General features: G+C 30.4%; 2 protein-coding genes across 2 annotated transcripts; both read left to right on the top strand.

Moving 5' to 3' along the window:
* Positions 1–11,134: 11,134 nt before the first annotated feature.
* LOC111690462 (lectin subunit alpha-like) lies at positions 11,135–12,385 on the top strand. Its single transcript, XM_023452942.2, has 2 exons — positions 11,135–11,442; positions 11,502–12,385. The coding sequence occupies exons 1-2, from the start codon at positions 11,314–11,316 to the stop codon at positions 12,345–12,347; spliced, it is 975 nt and encodes a 324-aa protein (XP_023308710.2). The 5' UTR covers positions 11,135–11,313; the 3' UTR covers positions 12,348–12,385.
* A 6,346-nt stretch (positions 12,386–18,731) lies between these two features.
* On the top strand, positions 18,732–19,406 carry LOC124419825 (lectin subunit alpha-like; the record flags this gene model as incomplete). Its single annotated transcript, XM_046950587.1, has 2 exons — positions 18,732–19,043; positions 19,389–19,406. Coding segments are annotated over 2 exons (330 nt in total), but the record flags the coding sequence as incomplete, so codon positions are not given.
* Positions 19,407–22,471: the final 3,065 nt, after the last annotated feature.

Here is a 22,471-nt window from a genome sequence, read left to right as displayed (position 1 = left end):
TGATACGTCCGTCGGGAGAAAATGGTACCCTACCAGCGACACTTCTAAATGAGTCATTTATGAGTCCCTTCTGATCAATTATGACTAATTTTTTGAATCAGTTTGGACTCATTTTTGAATCGTTTTTGAGTAATTTTAAAGTGTAAGTGTTACTATTTCATTACATTACAATTACATAAGGAACAATTTTAGATCTTCCAACTGTTTGAAATATGACCACAAAAAACCATCATATTTTAAACACCAGGATGATGAATTTATGTTTTCAATACATTTTGTTATTGTTTTTCAAATATTCAGTTTTCAATCATATATCGGGATAATTTTCGAGTCATTTTTTAAGCGTTCAACTTATTAATCACTTTTAGGTCATCAAAAGGAGTCAAAAATTACTTAGTTTACTGATATCATCCAACAATCTTCCAAATGCTAGCTGGGATGTTATTTGTATTTGAGTTTAAAGTCGTGTATTTGTTTTAACTTTTTCTCAGTGGTTTTTGCGTTCGGCACTTGTATACGTGAAAGTTCACTTAACACTTTTTCACATGTGCGTAACAATCATACATTACCACAACAATAACTCCTTTAAGTCTAGCTATTCTTAATGTATCTTTCAAATACTTTTACTTATTAATAGAGTAACAACCTTTGCTACAATCTTAAACTTAAGATACATTTTCACAAAGCGTACCGTTAGCAGATGTTTTAAAGGATTTATCTTAGTAAATTGTATTTAAGTTTGTTGGATTTATGTATATGTTTCTTATTCCTTTTGTTGGCTTTCAAATTAATTGTGAATAAAGATCCGTGAAAAGCTTTATTAAGTTTATACTTGTATTTCCTAGTCTAGAGAAAATGTTTAAAGTAATTAGTAAACTAATTGATTTAATATCTGAGTTGTTGGTAAAATTTATTATAGCAGTAATTATATTTACTCTTACTTAAGAAATGATAGTAAGTAAATGTTTTAATTTAAGTAAAATATAGTAAGCGTAAGAATGGTTTTGATTAGAGTTTAGTTGTTAAAACCATAATAGTCCTCTGAGTCTACACTGGAATCAATTTCGTTTCGTATTAAACATGACCTGAGTCCACAGCATATACGTTTACAGACATAACTCAAAACCAAAATATATTTACTAATTAAACATCACATTTATTTACTTAAACAACACACACACACTCTTATTCTAACTCAAAGCCCATCGATTTTTTAAAGTTTATATCTGAACCAACTACTCAATAGTAAATTCATCAACTGAACACAAGAACGACTGGAAACAGAGGGAAAAAACCGATAGAAAAGTATAGTAATTAATATATACCGTTGTCAATAGTGGGCTCATCACGGTTGTTTAAATTTTCACAACGTATGTGTATAAAATTTAAATTTCGACAACGAATTATTGCATTTTTGCCAACGTTGTACGTATGTAAATACTTCAACAACAGATGTCATTGAACAATTTTAAACACTTTGGTGTCAATTTGGTACCAGTGGTGTATAACTTAAAAGCATTTACCACCCCCTCCCTCCTCTGTTAAGTCCAAAATCTACTATAGATTCAATAATCTTTCTAATCTATACGGATTCAGTAAACCTTCAATATAATTAAAGTTTCAATATCAGAATCGTCTACCGCATTCACATCTAAATCATCTACCGAATCACATTTAACATTAGAATTATTTATTGACTACAGATTCAATGCCATCTGAGTACATCCTTTAACATACTCAGCCTACTTACAACATCGAATGTGTTCGTATTAGAAAAGTCTAACAATACATAACCTCGTTGGTTTACTGAGTCATCACCAAAAACATCAACAGGCTTAAAAATTGATTGATACATCTAGATTTTCAACGGGCCCAACATCGGAGTCTTGTAAAATTTATATACCGATTTTTTATTATGTATATTCGGACATGATGGAAATTTAGGTATTTTTATAAAAACCATTGAGGTAAATGAATGTCGAAGTGCTTTACGTGAGTACCTGGCATGTTGTCCTATCTCACGGTGGTACAAGCACCTTGCTCGAGTATTTGAGCTATCTAATCTTTAACCATTGCTGCCCTGCTGCTTAACATCCGAGATGTAAAACATCACTTCCGTTTACAACACCGCAGATGGGATGGCCTCTGTTGATTTGGCAATAGCACCTAGAGACGTAACCGGTAGACCGAAGTACGAATCCATCAATAAGCCGAGACTGTTCTTACTCACAGGACCACATTGTGGTAATTCTGATATGAACAGAGTATACTCTGAAAATATCTGGAGAAGGAATGAAAATTCACTGGTATCATTTGTATATGATAATTTTCATCCATCATCAGACAACCCTGCACACAACTCATTTATCCGACACATTCATAAGAGAAAAATGTAGACGGGTGGGGTGAGGTCCGCCATACCCCAAATTTATCCCGTACCATATACAATTTATACCAACTCATTTCCAACGTTTAGTCCCACAGTCACTTCTCTGTGGTGTATGTGTAGTTTTGGCAACAGCACCGAACATATTCCGAAATATTGACTTTACCTTAGACCTGGTTCACACTAGGAAACTTATTTCGGAAACTTTTGATTTTTGTGTGTAAGAGAAAGAAATATCAACCATCTCTTTCTCTCACACACAAAATCAAAAGTTTCCCAACAAAAGTTTCCCAGTGTGATCCAGGTCCCAGGTTCCCAGTGTGGATCCGGAAGAAACCTCAACCAACTGACCAGCCTGCGGGCAAGTGGCGACCCGTAGTACCAGATTATGTGGTTCTCTGATTAGATATCTTGTCAATCTATGCAAGGACTTAGCCAGGCAGTAGACTGTAAACACCAATTTATAGTCTCGGTCGACTAGAGGTGTTGTTAACACCTCTGTTCCCCGGGATTGCAATAACACCAAGGTTTAGGTTTCACTAAGGTCCACGGCGGACCATTGAGGTAAATATCTGATCTAAGTTTTTGATCAATTTATTGATGGAGAATTGTTTTTCTAAAAATAGCTGTATTTAAGGAATTGGGCCAAATAAGTATTCGCCGATCGTTGCACAATTATTAATTTCTGTTTAATGATTAATAATCGACGTGTAAGTTGTTTACTTAAGAGCAGTTTGTACGCATGCTAAGATCAAATGAGGCTTGAGTATTTAAGCAATTTATTGATGAAGAATTGTTTTTATAAGCTGTATGTGGGGCCTTGGGCCAAATATACGCCGATCGTTTAATGGTTAATTATCGACGTTTAAGTTGTTTCCTAAAGCGCAGTCAAGTGAGGCTTGATTATTACGAAAATCGGCAGTATCATTTAGTAGTTAATTACTGACGGGCAGATGGTCGGAAATTGGTAAATTGTTTCAGGAATTAATTCTAAAGGAGTGTAGGATATAAAATTTTTCAGTTTTTTTCATACACAACAACAAAACTAGAATATACAGTTTTAAAAATTTACTTTAAAAATATTATTATGATAAATAGCAAACAGGACAACAAGTTTACAAGTCTTGATTAAAATTCTTAAGAAATTTTTGTAATAAATAAGTATTTAACAAAACTAAGTTGCACGTACATAGATAAGTGACACAGCAAATGTCCATTAATGAAAAACATTTGATATTATTTAAAAGAAAATAGTTAAAAATAGTTGTATTTGTTTTTCCAACAAAAGCATAAAAAGGATACTTTCTTCCATACATAAGATTTCTATAAAGAGAAATAGCCAAGAAGAAAAGTGTTATTGACTCATGGCCAAATTATAAAAGATTTACGATGTTGTAAGACAAGTCTTACACGTGACCAGAGATAAAAGGGTTTAACGTTATGAAGTTAAAACCCTTAACGAGCTAAAAGAAAAATAAAGGAGGGGTAGAGATTTGCATATTGTCTCTAAATGTTGTCCACACACAGGGCAATAAAAGAAGGGTGAGAATTAGGAGGATGTTCGGCCAAGGAGGGTGGTCGATAAAGAAATATTATAGGTTTAACATCATAACTTTAGTTACTTCATTTACAAAACAAAAATATGTATGTATGTATGTATGTATGTATGTATGTATGTATGTATGTATGTATGTATGTATGTATGTATGTATGTATGTATGTATGTATGTATGTATGTATGTATGTATGTATGTATGTATGTATGTATGTATGTATGTATGTATGTATGTATGTATGTATTTATGTATGTTGTTTGTTGTCTTCTTATAGTATTATGTATGTGTTAAATGTGTAAGGAACAAATCCATTTGGGAATAAAAATTATACTAGATACTTATTTGTTTACCAAAGATTTAATACATACCAGTGACATGTAAAGTACTAGAGTAATAAACAATTCAAAGACCAACAACAGGCTGTTTTATTCCTTTTATCATCGTTTTTTTCTCTCAATGCCAATGTTGAGATTATGAATGTTTCGGGACTAAAGAAGACATTATGTATGTTAGTAAAAATTGGAAATAAATCATTAAAGATTTCCTCACAAACTAAAAAGAATCCTTTCTAAATTGAAACCTAAGCAGGACTAAAGAAATTTTTGAAAATAATAAAAAAGGGGTTTTCGTACTGACACAAGAAACAACAAGTAACAATTTTAACTATTTAAGGCATATATATGATATTTGCTTTTCAATAATATCTGAAGATGGAGAAAGTTTAAGAATTTAACATATAATTCCTTTTGATTTATATGCATTTAAATAAACATATTACCACTTTGTTTTTAAACAGATAAAGGGTGGTTCAAAAAAAAAAAAATAGTTTTTATATAATAACACATCATTAACGACTTCCAGCAAAAATAAAACGAAGTACTTCTAAAAGAATAACATTTATCACCACTTCAAAAGTAGTACTAAGTGATTTTTTTACCTTATATGGTAATGCTGTTTATTGATTAATTTATTTATTTATATATTTATGTTAATATGATTTAAATCAAATTAGTCGTATTCTATAATACTACAATTTCACTTCCTAATAACTTTCAAAAAAAAGAACATAGAAATTATTCCTGATAATGACTTTAGATGTAGTGAATTTGGAATTAAATAAAAAGGACATCCTTCCTATGACAAGCTTGTATTAAAATCATAACTTCTTCAGGTTTTTTTTCAGTACTTTCATGTAGTAAATTCTACTTCTTTTTCGGTTCTTTAGAAGTTCTTTTTTTGCTGGAATTGTTTCGAAATTGAAATATAATGAAAAGAGATTGATAAATAGGATGTAAGAACATTAAATTCGAAGAAATAAACCTAGGGTGCTATCGGGTTTGTTGTGCGCTCCTTTTCATAAAAAATGATTACTAATCAAAACAACTTCGTATGATATACATATTAAACTATAAATTTAATGGAGTAATCCTGTGTCCCTTTAAAGGGAATTTAAAGTTTTTAAAAGTATATTTAAAAAAAAAATATTTTAAAACACTTCTACTGATCAAACTGATTATCATCAAAGATACAAGCCAACAAGGCTGAAATTGGCGGCGGCTGGATATTTTGATTTGATTTGCCAACCGAAATTGTGCAATTAAAATAGTGAAAACTACTAAAATAATGACTATTTTCTGCAGAAAAAAAATTATAAAGAGACAGACTGTCGAGAGTTTTAACGTGAGCACCTGCCGTGTCGGCCTTATCTCACGGTGGTCTTTTTCATCCACAGGGTAGACTTGAGAACGGTCTACCATCGCCCCTTTGTCTTCAATGAAGACTCAGGTGGCAATTTTTGCACATTGGCTATGACCGGTACCATGCGCAAGTACTTTGCTGGAGTACTCGAGCTATCTAATCTCTTGCCAAAGTAGTCACGTTGTAAGACAACCACACCACTATGGCTCTGTTGATTCGGCAACAGCACCTAGAGACGTAACCGGTGGACCGAAGCACGATCCATCAATAAGCCGTAGACATCGTTCTTACTCACAGTGACACGCTGTGGTAAGTCTGATATGAACAGAGTATACTCTGAATACATCTGGACAAGGAAGGAAAATTAATCGGTATCTCTGGTATATGATATCTTTCATCCATCATCATTCAACCCAGCACACATCTCATTTATTCGACACATTCATAGAGAAAAACATACGACACACTCATTTAGGTATACGGGTGGGGTAAGGCCCGTATACCTCTACATTCATTCTGTATCATATACAATTGACACCAACTCATTTCCAACGCTTAGTCCCACAGTCACTCCTCTGTGGGGTATCTGTTGATTTTCGGCAACAGCACCGAACTCTTATCCCGAAATATTGACTATTATCATGCATCAGTCTTTTAACCGCCAGTTATACTCTTCCCGCGAATTTGGGTTCAACCAACAGCCACTACGTGGATCCCGAAGGAACCTCAACCAACTGACCAGCCAGGACATAGTCCTGCGGGCAACTGGCCACCCGTAGTACCAGATTATGCGGGGCTCTGGTCAGACCTCTGGCAATCTATGCAAGGACTAAGCCAAGCGGTAGACTGAAACACCAATTTTTCAATCACGGTCAGATTGGAGGTATTGGGCCCGGGATTGCAAAAACACCAAGGCGGAGGTCTTCGCCAAGGTAACATGCCCCCGGGGGGAATTATAAAGAGACAGTTTCCAATATAACAAACTATTATACAGAGATTTTTCAATTATTCGGTCAAGAAAAACTTAATTTTAGTCGACAATTTAGCCGCCGCCGGAATTTGCTATAATAAGCAGCCGCCGCCACCGATCATTTTACATCGGCTTATATTTCTAATTATCAACCATGGATTAGAAATTCAGTTTCCTGGAAGTAATTCCTAAGAATTTTTTAATCAGTTCCCCTGAGGAATGTTATATGCGGAATAATATCACTTCAAAGATATTTAAATATAATTCGACGAACGGTTGACAATGGCTAAGAAAATGCTACATTCTTTTGAACCTGTAAGTCCAATCTTGTATAGCTTTGCCGCAATCCTACTAAGACTTGGTTCACACTGGGAAACTGTTGTTGAGAAACTTTTGATTTTGTGTGTGATAGAAAGAGATAGTTGATATTTCTTTCTCTTTCTCTCATACACAAAAATCAAAAGTTTCCCAAAAAAGTTTCCTAGTGTGAACCAGGTCTAATATCATAGCTATTCATTTAGAGGAGGTTATCGTCCTGCTCTTGTTAGAGAAACCACCGTTACATTAATCCAAGAGGTCTATGGTTTTCTCTCACTCATATTTTAAATTTGACTTTCTTTCTGTTCTTGCCTTTAAAGCTATTACATTCGCTCTTTTGTTGTCGACTACTTCCGATTTTCGGGTTTACCCATATAATGTAAACATATATACAAGTGGGGGTTTAAAGCTTTCTTCATTCTAATCTAATCCAGCTTTTTTCATTCTAATCCAATTTACATATTCCTTTATTTCTCGGTCTTCTACCTAGAATCTAGTGTTGTGCTTGGGGTCTTCAATGTAGAATCCCAGGCCCACTATGTACTCCATCCGCTTTTCCATAAAACAAATCCAGTAATTTTCATTTTAATAAATTTAGATATTTAACAAAAAAATCACATAAATTGTAACCACCCTGTACTTATACGATTATAAGAATCTGTTAAAATATCTTAGGTATTTATGTAAATATATACATATGTATATATGTTAGAACATCCTTATCTACCACCAACTTTTCTTGAATTTTTTTTAAATGATTTTTATTTTCAGTTATGGTCATTTTGGGAATATCTACTCTTCTATGCTTTCAGCTCGCGGCTAATTTATGATAAAAATTTACTTCGTTAAAAACAAAAGAAACTTTCTTAATTATGAAATATTTGTGGAAAACTTACATAAGGGTTATATAAATATAATTGGCATTGTTATTGGACAATGGTCAAAAATTTCAAAAAGTTTTTTTTTTTGAAAAAGACATAAAATAACTTTAAATAAAATACTTTTAAACAAAGACTATAAATAGCATTTTGTTGTAGTATAAAATTCAATGAGGTAAGGTATGATGGCACACTCCACATTGGCTATAGTTCGTCTTAGAATCTATATTTTCGGAAGTAATTTTTAGATCAACACATCAATATTTTACAAACGAAATAAAAATGTATACCGCTCATCTATTTTGATGGATGATCTTTCTTAGTTTTTCTGTATATATTTATACCGTTGTGTTTCCCGAAATCGGATTAATGTCCTAGGAAAAACTTAAATTGAAAAGTAATGAGTTAAAATTCTAATAAAATCTCTTTTCATTACTTTAGCATTTTAACTCATTATTTTAACACGGTGATGTCATTGGAGGCAAGTACTTCTTCGCTTCTTCGCTTACAAATAGGCAGTTAAAGAAGTATATTTTGCTTGCAAAGAAGTTGTTGAGTAAGTTGTTTTGCTAGTGAAAATACGGCTTGTTAGTAAAATGTTCTACTCACTGCACCACTGCTGAACTTTTTTCGATTATGCTGATCTTGTAGTATATGAGCAGTATTCTATACATAAAGAAAAATTCCAAATAATTATTTATAACAGATGAATATATTGAAAAATATTAGTATTAAACAATTTTAACTCCATATTGACCAAAAAGTTCTGTTTTGAAATATATAGGGCAAAACATACACGATATCAACAATGATAAACTAAAGATTACGTCGTCAGGCGAACATAATTAAAACTTTCTGCACATATAGGATCTCACCAGGGCGACGAAATGACAAAGCCGAAAATAAAGTATTTCTATATCAGATTAAAAGAAAGTCATTACCAGAGTACTTCAAAGTAATGCAGACGGCAAATGTACAAACAAAATGACAAAGCCAAATATAAAGTACTTCTATATATACTTCAAAGTAATGTAGTCGACAAGTAAATAGTTATTGAAAAGTAAGTGGGTATGGAAGTACAACCCATTACCGAGTTTTTTCTGGGAACTCAAGGATTTTTAAGCACTAAAAATTTTCAAATTTGTGATTAAAATATGCTCTATAAAATGGAAAACTATGCTCTAACATTTATACAATTGCGAATTGTTATCATATTTAATTTTAAATGCGCATTTGTTGCTATGATCTTTTCTAGAAGTATTTATTGCAAATTCTGCTTATAGCAGCATAAACGTTTGATTTGTTCTACACGATTTAACAGATAAGAAGTGGAAGACTTTTTATAGCCTTAATAATTAAGAGGGTGCTATGGGTTTGTATTGATTTTTGTAGAGCAAGCATATATGTTTTGGTGTTATCACTTTTGGCTTGAGAACCGAATTGATCTTATAATAGTGACGAATTTCATAATGAAAGAACTTTATACTAGGTCAAGTCTTCATGCAAAGTCTTCTTCAGCTCGAGTTTTTGGGAAGGAATATTTGTTTTCTTCACTTATTATTATTATTATTTTTTTAAATTTCTCTTTCAAACTACCAGTTCATAATTGGCCCTTGCTACCATATAAAGACTCTGTCAGATTTTTTTTTGTACAAAAATTGTTTAAAAATTATGTGGAAACCAAGATAATATCCCAGATAAATATTTTATTATAAAACATAAATCGTATTTAATATTTACAACTAGTATAGGGTATCATATGGTCGGTTAAGCCCAACTACACTTTCTTACTTATTCAACTTTGTTTTAATTACTTTTGACCCTATAATAGAACAAAAACAAGTAGGAAAGTATAGTCGGGCATGGCCGACCATATAATACCCTACACCATGAGTATATTTTTACAATTTTTACTTTTATAAAATTTTTATTTTTTGTAAAGAAACTTTTATGTTGAATATTACCATAATTCCAAAATATTTAAGCCATTTATTGATAAAAAACTAAAATTTCTAAATGAGGCTTTATATAGGTCAAATATGGGCCGATCCTCGGTAAATTTGGGAAAAGGATATATTTCTAAATAACAGTTAGTTTTGTTGATTTTCATTGCGACACAAATGGTTACAAGTCAATTTTAGACGTTTAAGTCATTTTTTGAAGGGGGGTTTGTATGGGGGCTAGGGTCAAATATAGGCCGATCCTTACGAAAATCTGCAGTATCATTTATACTTATTATACTTATGACGTAATTATAGCATAAAAAGTTCAAATCGGGAGGTACGGTTGTTTGGGGGCTAGGTGAAATAATGGACCGATTTCAACCATTTTCAATAGGCTTCGTCCCTGTGCTTGGTTCAAATTTCATTAAATTATCTTGAAAATTGTGGCCTGTACCCTGCGCACAAGGTTTACATGGACAGCCAGCCAGCCGGACAGACGGACGGACGGACATGTCTTAATCGACTCAAAAAATGATTCTGAATCGATCGGTATTTTTTAAGGTGGGTATTGGACCAATATTTTTGTATGTTACAAACATCAGCACAAACGTATAATACCCTCCCCACTATAGTGGTGTAGGGTATAACAAGTTATCAGTTCAATTTACTCAATAGAGGATTCTATGAGAAAATATTTTACATTTTTACTTTTGTAGTAGAATAGTCGAACATATTTAGCTCTATATATAGTTTATATTTGACCTTAGATCTTATATAAGGTCATATGAGCTAGTACAGAATATGTACAGAATTTTGTCTAATTTGGCACAGTGTTTAAGGTTCATATAAATCTTATTTCAATCGAATGTAGATACGACTGTTGCATTGACATAATTTCTAAAGCCATCCCTATATCTTTAAAGCCTACATCGGCAGAGAGTAAAAAATAAGTTCTCTTACTGGTTTTTAGCGTTTCTTATACATGTGTAAGCATACATGCGTCTAAAATTAAGAGTGCAAGAAAGCTCTTAACAAAGCTCTTTGCCGATCTGGGCTTTAAAGCGATCGTGTGTTAATAAACCTACTTTCAGTAGAACGTATTAAAATACGATATTAAGATAAGGCCATTTATATGAAGATTATTTGAAGAGAGGGTTTATTCTCTTTTTCTTTTTTTTAAATTTCATTGCGAATTCTTAAAAATCTTTCACACAATTTTTTTAATGGATTCCCGGCGGGTGGGGTTATTAATAGATTTAATTAAAGTTGTTATTAAATTAATTATTTTTTGGCGTTACAAACGTCTGCATAAATAAAGAATACGTATTTTTTCAGTAATATATTCAATGAATTAAGAGCTGAAGCAGCTTTTAGTCTTAAAATGTATTTCACATTTCTAAAGCACTTTAGAATCTAAAATTTAAATGAATGTATACGATAAGTTTTATTTTACTAGACACATTATTTGTTGGCAAAGTAGTACGACTATTTCAAATTTTAACAATTGCAGTTTGATTTGAATAAATTTAATTGTTCATAATAAGTGCCAGTGATAATAACTAAAATGGAGTTTGGGAGTTATTACTATTTCTTGTTCATAAATTTAATTTTGAAAATTATTCAGATTAATGCAATTGGACTTCGTTATACCTCATTTACAAATAAAAACTATTATATAGATTCTGATCAAAAGGTACGTAATTCAATTACTTGTGAGTTTATTAAGTTTAAAATAACATTTTATTTTCGAAGTTTAATTGGTTCGATGCACAATATGCCTGTGCACAAATGAATATGAATCTGCTGGAGATAAAATCGGCAGCAAAATCACATGAAATTATCATGGTACTTAGAAATGCTAGAATAGAAAATGTTTGGATTGACGGGACTTGGACATTATATCCGAGTAGAAACCTTGTTTGGCTGCATACAGGGGAAAAATTCAGTTACACTAATTGGATAGATTACAATCCAGATTTCTCACGCGGTAATGAGTTTTGCGTTGAATTGGTCAAAAGTCAAGATTACAAATGGAATGATATCGACTGTACAAATAGGCGTGGTTTCGTGTGCGAATACAAAGAAGAAATGGAAATTCAGAATAAATTTGAATATGAATCACAATTCCAAAAGGAACAATTAAATTTATTAAAAGACTTAGAAGTAACCGACTGCAATAACTTACAAGAAGAAATTATAGATTTGAAGGATAAAGAAAATGAATTACTGCTGCAGTTACATAATCTTACAGAACAAAATATAAAATTAGAAAACGATTTAAAAATGGAAACCCAAAAATTACAAAATGAAATCAAAGAGTTGAAAGAACAAGAAACGAAAATAAAAGATCAACATGAAGTGAAGATGCAAAATGAAATAACGAAACAACAAATTTTACAGAAAGAATTGGAAAATTTACAAAAACAACTTCAAAAATTGAAAGTAAGCGATTTAGAAAAACATCTAAATATTGCACAATTAATGAATCGACCACAAAATGAGAAACAACTTAACGATACAAATGGGCCAAATAATATTTATGTTTATTCACCATACTTTATATTTTTGAATAGTGTTAATAATTCTACCGATAATTAAATATTTAAAATAAATAAATATATTTTTTTTGTCTAAAAGAAATTTGTTAAATTGTAAACATTTGCTAGACAAATACCTACGTTTAAAGCAACCACATATCAAAGTGCAAATCGGATAATATTTGACTCTAGCCTACAAAAACTCAAAAATAACCAAAACAGTCCCCTTTTATGGGTTCCCACTTAATCATGTTTGTAGGTTCAATATTATAGAAAATTCAAAAAGTACATTTTGTATACTGAAAAAGTACCAAAAAGTCCCCCTTATGTGTTTTAACTTAATTCGGGCTATACATACTTAATTTTATGTTTCTAGGTTCAATATTATAGAAAATTCAAAAAGTACCTTTTGTAGAACGAAAAAGTACCAAAGAGTCCCCTTATGTGTTTTGGCATAATTCGGGCTCTATATACTCAATTTCATGTTTCTAAGTTCAATATTATAGAAAATTCAAAAAGTACCTTTTGTACAACGAAAAAGTACCAAAAAATTAAAGTGTTCTGATCTAATCCGATCTCTACATACATATATAGAGCATAATTCGGGCTCTATATACTTATTTTCATGTTTCTATGTTTAATATTATAGATAATTCAAAAAGTACCTTTTGTACAACGAAAAAGTACAAAAAAGTCCACTTTTATGGGTTCTCGCCTAATCCAGTCTCTACATACTTAATTTCATGTTTCCAAGTTCAATACTATAGAAAATTAAAAAAGTAATTTTAGTATGACGAAAATGTACCAAAAATTCCCTTTTTCTAGGTTCTTACCTAGTCAAGACCCTTCATACTAAATTTCATGTTTCTAGGTTCAATATTATTGAAAATTAATATTATATAAAACTAAAAAAGTACCTTTTGGAGAACGAAAAAGTACCAAAAAGTCCCTTTATGTAGGTTCTTACCTAGTCAATACTAAATTTTATGTTTCTAGGTTCAATATTAAAGAAAATTCAATAAGTACCTTTTATAGAACGAAAAAGTACCAAAAAGTTCCCTTTTATGGTTTCTAATTTAATTTCATGTTTCAAGTTAATAACAACACACTAGTGCTGCTCTCGCTCTGCTACTCTTGCTCTGCTGCTCTCGTTCTGCCTTGTTTTTATAAACAAGACTACAATAACAAAATTTATGATTATGATGATTTTTGTTTTTTGCAATTTCTGTTTGAGCATGAATAAAAAATGTAAAATTTTTATGAAATTTACGTAGGTGGTCTCGGATTTTTACATATATCTTCGTTATTTAAGGATCGATTGGACTGATTTTAAATTGCGTTCTATTCGATCATATTTCCAATAGAATTATTGAAAGTTCGGATCTCGCAGATATCTGGGGACTCCTGAAAACTGATTTCAACATACATACAGACAGACAGATGGACATAGCTAAATCGACTCCGATATCTATAAGGATCCAGAATATATACTTTATAAGGTCGGAATATTACACCGTCCAACACAATTTTTCACACACGAACCAAACCATACACATACACATACGAAAGCACATAATTTATATGGTATAACTGCGTACTCAGTTTTTCATTTTCTGATCGTTTGTCCTTTTAAAAGGACTTTAAAATTTGAGGTGCATACAATTTTCAAAAATTTTTATAAAATATTTTAAGCCACCCTATTATAACAATATGGGTATCAAACTAAAGAGGACAATTGCAGTATTTTTATCTTGTATTTTGTTTTATTTTTTAAGAATAAAAAGATGTAAAAAATATCCTTATAAAAGCTTATCCTTTATTATCCTTGAAATTTTATACGAAATTGTTCAACAAAAAATATTCATAATAAAGACATTAGAATGGAGTAAAAAAGTCTGAAATTTGGTCTTCATAGCTCCATTTGTTTAATTTTTATAATATTTTTTAAATATCTCAATAAATTAATTAATAAAATTTTCCCCTCTAAAAATTTCAAAGTCCTTTTTTTGTTAAAATATTATGTAGAAAAATTAGAAATTTGTTATTGTGGAACCGAGTTTCTTTATCTCTATGATAAAATGTTAAAAAAGTGGAAACTTTGAAGAATATGAAAAGATAACAATCGATTAAGGATATATTGCATTTTTATCCTTTCATGTTAAAACTCCTTTCTTGGAAATTATATTTTCCTTTTTAATTTAACACAATTATTCCGAACTCTATAGTTATTCTAAATTCTATATATCTTTTAAAAATATCTTTGACATCCCAATAATGTTATCAAAGTAGTTTATTATATAGTTTTTATTAAAAATACAACAGTGCGAAGGTATATCATGTGCAATTAGTAAACCATGATATACATAAATATTTAAACAAGTTAGGAAAGTATAGCCGGACTTGGCCGAGCATATCATACCCAACACCAGTTGTAAATTTCTTTCAAATGTGATTTATTTTAGCAAATAAAATATTTATGTTGAATTTTATTTCAATTGCGACATATTGAAGAAAAAGTAATTTTCTGAATGTGGGCTGGAGTCAAATAGAGATTAAAGGACTGCACAAGACAACAATAATGCGACAAATTGTTAAACAAATATCGTGTGCGCTATCATAAGCAGGCCTTTAATACGTATATTATAAAATTAAGAGGAGAGATTTATGTCTACATATATAAACGTTTTTTATGTAGCTTTTCATCGTGATATTAATGTTTATATTAATTATATTATATTTTACATTTATATTAATATTGCGCTTATCATATTATCCTGAAGTGGATTTTAGATTTCAGAACATGCATATTTTAATGACTAAATCGTCATAATCATACGAAATAAAATTTTATATATTTTAAGACATATTATCTCAACCACCGGTTATGTTTAATTGGTAGATATTTTGTCTGAAAACTGTCAATTTAACGTTAGGATAAAAAATTAACAGACATTGGGATAATGGGGGTAGGTAATTGGTATATATAATTAATTAAATTAAACAAAATATTCTCAACAAAAATTTTTAATTTGAATACATCTTAACTTTTAATTTTTTTACAAAGAACTAATAAAGATAAAGACATGAAATTTGGGAGTCTGCAACTCCATATTTGTAAATATAACATATATTTTTTTCTAAAAAAACTGACTATAGAAAATAAGGATATTAAAGGATTCAAATTTAAAAGGACATTTTTTTATTTTTTTTATTCTAACATTTTAAAACTATTTTATTTGTAAAAATACTGTTATTCTCCTCTTTCAATCGATACCTATATTGACCTACTAGACCAAACCAAATTTAAGCTAAATATAATTATACTTACTCTTCCTTTTAAACTTTAAAATCCTTTTAAAGGAAGAAACGATCAGAAAATAAAAAACCAAAAATGTAGTTTAACTTTATCAAGTATGTAGTTTCCAACGTATAGGATCTTGCTCATGTGTGCAACAATTTTTCCCAATTTGTTGTACGGTGTTATATTATAGATATTACAAACGGAATGACAAACTTATATATACGCTTCTTACGAAGTTAAAGTTAAGTTACAGTAGTTTTCCGATTTAACGAACCCATATGTTGTCAGGCCTGTTCGTAAAATTGAAAAGTTCGTTATATGCAGTACTAAGTAAAACGTGGGTTTTTTGGTAGGAAAATAATTAAAAATAGGTACATAAAATATTTTTTAAATGTATTTTATAAAAATTAATTCTTTTTTTATAAAAATAGCACAAAACACAAAATTCCGAATCTTATATACCCAACTTCAAACCATATTTGTGTCGAATTTAATCGCTGTATTTTTAATTCTGTCATTAGCTTTAACATTATTTCTCGAAGTTCATCTCTATACTCGTATTTTTAAGCGAGTAATGAGCGTTGATGTAATTTTCTTAAGGGGGCCTGATATGGAGGGTAAGGTCAATTATAGACCGATTCCCATAAAATTTGTTAGAGATATCGGTTAGTACTCGGCGTACTCGTATTGTTAAGCGAGTATTGAGCGTTAAAGTCATTATCTGAAGGACGGACGGACATAGCTACATCGAACTAAAATTTAATAAAAACCCAGAATGAGTTACAGTTTTGGGTATAAAAGCACCGCTTGCTACAACTTAGGTTATTTGTTATTTTTGATAAATGTCATTTTATCTTAATTTAAATAATAATATTTATATTAGTTCGTTAAACAGAGTACAAAAAACAAGTTTTGTTCGTTATTTAAGGTAGTCAATAGGAAAAATTAGCTTGTTCGTTAAATGCGATGTTCGAAGAATTGAATGGTCGTTAAATCGGAAAACTACTGTATATATAATTATATCCTTAATTATATATAACTTATGGAATATAAATGATTACTTTAAGATTTATAGCCCCTAATAGGGGGGTTTATTTCTAAGTGTAATCGTTATCGATTTCGAAATTATAACGATTTTGTAAATAGCAATATGTTAAAAGTGGTCATTTAAATAAAAATTAATTGAATAATTTAAGAATCTATGTTTGTATTGTTTCAAGATACATGGGTCCTTAATGGCAACTTCTATGTGAAAAAATAAAGGGTCACGGACAATAATCATAGCAATCAAAGCAAAATGAAATATATTGGGCCATCATCATATTGGACTTAAAGCCACCTTAAAGTATACCGATCGTCTTGGCATAATTTTCTAAATCGATTAAGCAATGTCAAAGTACAGTTAGCAATTTTGAAAATAATTTGATTAATTGATGATCTGAAAACTCTATTTTGGTTTTGAATTGGTTTAAAATCAGTCAATTGGTTTAAAACTGTCCATTAAACGTATAATATTCCTAATACATAAATCATTTTCATAACAAAAAAGACCATTCATTAAATTTTGTCTATATAGATCCATATTTGACCTGAACTTTCATACAAAGCTTCATTTAGACAATGCTGGCTTACATATAAGTACTTATATATTACAAATACAAAGGAAGTTTGCTTTGTTTTACACTCAAGCAGAAATTTCCGACATTATGCCTTAAAAAAGTGAAAAAAGCAAAAACCTAAAAAAATTCATTTCATAATCAAATATATAGATGCTTATTTGATACGATCCTCCATACAAAGCTACTTTTAGATAACGCTCGCTTACAAATTGCTTTGCTTCACACTCGAACAGAAATTGTCGACAATATGCCACAAATATAAAGTGAAGAAAAGGCTAACCTCAAAATACGTAAGTCATTACTAGAGTACTTTTTTCATAAAAAGGGGAGCATAACAGATCCGATAGTAAACTGGCTATTTTTCTACGGAGTTGATGTATACATCCTCCTATCAATCTAACATAACCTACTAGAGTACTTAAAACTAATGCTAAACATACCCAGTAAAAACGTTCATTACTATGTAAGGGATTAAAATGCTAAAATTTACTTACACAATAGCATTTTAAGTCATTATTTTAACACTTGATGACATCAAGTACTTACCACAAACGATTACAAGTAATTTGAAAAAGTTGTCATTGTAAATCGCATGAAAAAACGTATACAGCGTCTAAGTATATCTTTACTGGCAAGAAGACTTATGAATTAGAAAGTATTTATATAATATATTATTAGTAAGACCATATTAGACTACTTCTATGTAATCAAGACGATATCTAGTAGTCATTGAAAGGTATGTTGTTAGGTAAGTAAATACTATTGAAAGCCATTACCAAGTTTTTGCTGGATACATATGTACCTAACAAAAAAATACTTCCAAAGAAGTCGAATTTCCAAAAAAAAAATATTAAATTTAAAAAAGATTGATTCATTTCGGTTCTTTGGAATGCAATAAAAAACTTGCATGAGTATAATTTGGTCTTCCTGTTTATTTTTTCAAGTTTTAGTCGAATATATATATTTTTTTAATTTTAAGTTTAATGAGTTTAAATTAAAAAGTAAAGCAAAGCAGCGGTAAAAGTACACAAAAAACTCAAATTTTATCACCAACATTAAAAATGTATGCAACAAACGGATATAAGTTAAAAATTACTAATTAAAACAATTAATTGTTCATCATCAGCGTCAGAAGTAACAATGCCGAGTACATTCTTCTATATAGGGATCCTTAAGTTATTAATTTTGAAAATTATTTGCGCATCTGCCACAGGCAATACATATACTTCAGATGCCAATAAAACGTATTATATAGATTTTGAACGCAAGGTAGCAAAACAGAATACATCTGAATATTTAGAATCGATATTTTAATTATACAAAATTTTACTTTAAGTATTCATGGTTTGAGGGTCAAATTTACTGCACGCAAATGAATATGACTTTGGTAGAGATAAAGTCGGAAGCAAAATCCCTGGAACTATATTCGTTAATTGAAAAAGCTCAAGAACAGAATAATATTAAAGGAGATTTTATTTGGATTGGCGGAATTTTAAATCGGTTTCCAACACACCGGTTCGTATGGCTATCAACAGGTGAATATTTTACGTACACCAACTGGTACGATAATTATCCGGATTTCTATAACGATAATGAATTTTGTGTTGAATTGGTAATGGACGAAAACTGGAGATGGAATGATGATTCCTGTATAACAAGAAGTGGTTTTATATGTGAATACAAAGAAGATACAAAGAAAGAAGATCATGAAACTCATAAATATCAGCAAGTGCAGAAAAAATTACAAGAAGTGGACATGCAAAAGTTGGCAATAGAAAAAGAATTGCAACAGCAAAAGGACTTGCAACAAAAACAATTACAACAATCACAAGAACATGTGGACAATTTAATAAAAGAAAATGAAAACTTACAAAATAAAATTAAAAAATTGCAAGAAAACTTGGAAATCGAAATTAAAAAGCAGCAAAATCAATCAATATTACAAAAAATAAAAAGTCCTTTTGAAAATTCACAATTAGAAAACCAAATTAGGGAGGCCTTAAGACCAAGCAATGAATTGAAAGACAATTCAAATCAATTGATAAAAAGTGAAATACCAATTAATGGTAAAAATAATATTATCTTATTGTATTCATCATACTATACTTTTTTTAATAATACGAACCTTCGTGATACTACAAAGCCTAATTAACAATTTTACACAAATATAAAATTATTTTAGGATATAAGACCTTCATAATAAATAAAATAAGTTGTTAATAACACGTTTCTACAAGATTAAAATATACTCTTAATCATGTAAGTTATATATATACGAAAAATGTTGTACATTGTACAACATTTTTGTTGTTTCGCATAACGAATTATTTTCGTAATATATACGAAATTGTACGAAATAATTTAACAATAATCTGTATGAGCAAAATGTGTATGGCAAATGTAGTTTCTTTTTATACCCTACACCACATTAGTTGGGTTTGTACAGATGTTTGTAACGCACAATAATATTGGTAATATACACCTTAAAGTATACCAATCGGCTCAGAATCATTTTCTGAGTCGATTTAGCTATGTCCATCCGTCTGTCTGTCCGTCCGTCAATGTAAACTTTGTAATTAAACTACAGGTCGAAATTTTGAAGACAATTCAATGAAATTTGGTTCATGAAATTCTATTACCCTAGGGACGAAACCTATTGAAAATGGTAAAGATCGGTCCATTATTTCACCTGGTCCCCATACAACTGTACCCCCGAATATGGCTTGTAAACCTTATAATCAAACTACAGGTCGCAATTTTGGAGATAATTCATAAATTCACATAATCTTCTTTAGTACCGTAGACAAAGCCTATTGAAAATGGTTAACATTGGTCCATTATTTCACCTAGGCCTCATACAAATGAACCCACCAAATAGGGCTTTTAAGGTTCATAATTATATTTAATATACTCGTATCTCGACAAAAAGCTGCAAAAGCAAGTTCTATACAAGCCTTGTTGACCCTCATGAACTTTATAATTATAGGACCTTATTTGACCCTAGCCCCTATATAAAGGCCCCATAAATATTTTACTTAAATATTCACAGTTTTATTAAACAATAAAAATATATCTGAGGCAAGGTACAATTCAACTTAAATGCTATATTGTGAAAACTAAATTACATTTTATTCGTATACAGGTGTATGGTATTATATGGTCGGCCTCGCCCGACTATAACTTCTTACTTGTTTCTTATACCCTACTCCACTTTAGTATATTGAGTTTGTGCTGTTGTTTGTAAAATACAACAATATTCGTCCTATACCCACCTTAAAGTATACTAATTGGCTTCGAATCATTTTCTGAGTCGATTAAGTTATGTCCGTCCGTCCATCTGGACGGCTGGCTGGCTGTCCATGTAAATCTTGTGCGCAAGGTACAAGATAATTGTATGAAATTTTGCACACACGCTTCTTTTGGCCCAAGGACGAAGACTATTGAAAATGGTTAAAATCTGTCCATTATTTCGATAAGTCCCCATACAACCTTACCCCCAAATAGGGCCTCCGGGCTTCTAATTAATTTAAGTGATCTATTATGTCAACAAAACTTAGTTTGGCTGGCAAAAAATCTATTTTTTTGCCAAAAAATTAAAAATATTCCGAAATAAAGTTAAAAAACAAATCAAATACTTCATTTTTTTAATAATCCCCATTTTTAACATACTGACTGGTGTAGGGTATTATATGGTCGGCTACGCCCAACTATACATTCATACTTTTTTATTAATTTGCTATTATATTAGCAGACATCTAAAAACAGTGAATCATAAAAAAAATTCTAATTGCCATGAACATATTTACAATAACTAAAATATTGTTAAAATCTAATAAAAATAATCATCATACTTATGTTTTGATAACAATATATTGTTACAGTAATTGTAGTAACCATTCTACTACGACATTTTGACTTTTTAAAAGTATACATCGGATGTTAATTAGAATATGAACTACAACTTAAGGGAAAATTAAATTGAATAGTTGATTGAACAAAAAAAAAAACCAAAATGAAACGAAGATCCAAAGCCCTTAATAGGAGGCGTTTATTTCAAACGTTTAATCGTAATATCGATTTTCTTAATAGCAATATGTTAAGAGTTGTCATTTGAATAAAAATTATTGGAATAATTAAAGAATCTATATTTATATTGTTTTTAGTTACATCGGTCCTTAATTGGAGCTTACATGAAAAAGATTAAATGGTGGACAATAACCATTGCGAATAAGGACAGAAAAAGTATACTAAGCAAAAAGAATCATATTGGGTTATCATATTAAAATAGTGATAAAGTATACCAATCGGCTTGTAATAAATTTCTGAGTAAATGTCTGTCCTTATAAACCGTATAATCAAAGTGTTGTTTTGAAGATAATTAGCTGGTCCGAGCACTGTATTAATTTTGGTATAAATCGGTGCATTATTTTACATAGCCCCCATACAATGGAATATGCTTTATATATACATTATGTTTAAATCAACATACATAAGTCCATTCATCAATATTTGTATAGATACATATTTAAACTGAGATCCCCTACAAAGCTACGCTACGCTCGCTTACAAATAAGTACTGACATAAGTTATTACAAATAAGGAGCTAAAAAGTTGCTTTGTTTTACACTCTAACAAAAATTTGCCGATGATATGCCTCAAATAAAAAGTGGATAAACTCAAAATACGTAAGCGATTACTACAACACTTAAAAGTAATGCAGAACATATGTAGTAGTCATCAAAAAAATAGGTAAAAGTTATTTTAAGATTTAGGAATTTGTTTTATATTTAACCAAATTTTTAAATTGATCTCAAAATTGTTAATACCTTGTCCACAAGTCCATACCACGCACCATAAAAAAACTAGTATGAGCATATTTTGGTCTTTCTGTTTATTTATTTAAGTTTTACTCGAATATGATTTTTTTCATTTTCTAATAAGTTTAATATATTTTAAATTAAAAACTAAACAAAACCAGCGATAAAAGCAATTATAAACAAAAAAAACTCAATTTGTAGTCAAATTTTTTTAACTAACATTATACTTTAGTAATCTGGTGGATTTCTTTAGATAAAAAGTGTACATGATGCTATGGAAACTTTGCTAGATAGTCCACCAATTGAAACATTTCAATATATAACCCACGCCCAGGGTTCTATATCGAAGACCCAGAAACAGAAATCCAGCATCCAGATAGAAGTCCGAATCGTAACGAAATGTGTAAATTGAACTAGAATAAATATGGCGCCCATAGGGCTTAATATA

The sequence above is a fragment of the Lucilia cuprina genome, chromosome 4 (genome assembly GCF_022045245.1).
Source record: "Lucilia cuprina isolate Lc7/37 chromosome 4, ASM2204524v1, whole genome shotgun sequence".
NCBI lineage: Eukaryota > Metazoa > Arthropoda > Insecta > Diptera > Calliphoridae > Lucilia > Lucilia cuprina.
The sequence above is the reverse complement of the archived record's forward strand: the minus strand, read 5'-3'. Positions and strand labels throughout refer to the sequence as shown.

What these genes read in the sequence shown, in the direction of transcription:
- LOC111690462 (XM_023452942.2), top strand. Translation starts at nt 11,314, where the DNA reads ATGGAGTTTGGGAGTTATTACTATTTCTTGTTCATAAATTTAATTTTG. An exon ending in ATATAGATTCTGATCAAAAG is followed by an intron (nt 11,443 to 11,501) that starts GTACGTAATTCA and finishes TTATTTTCGAAG; the next exon opens with TTTAATTGGTTCGATGCACA.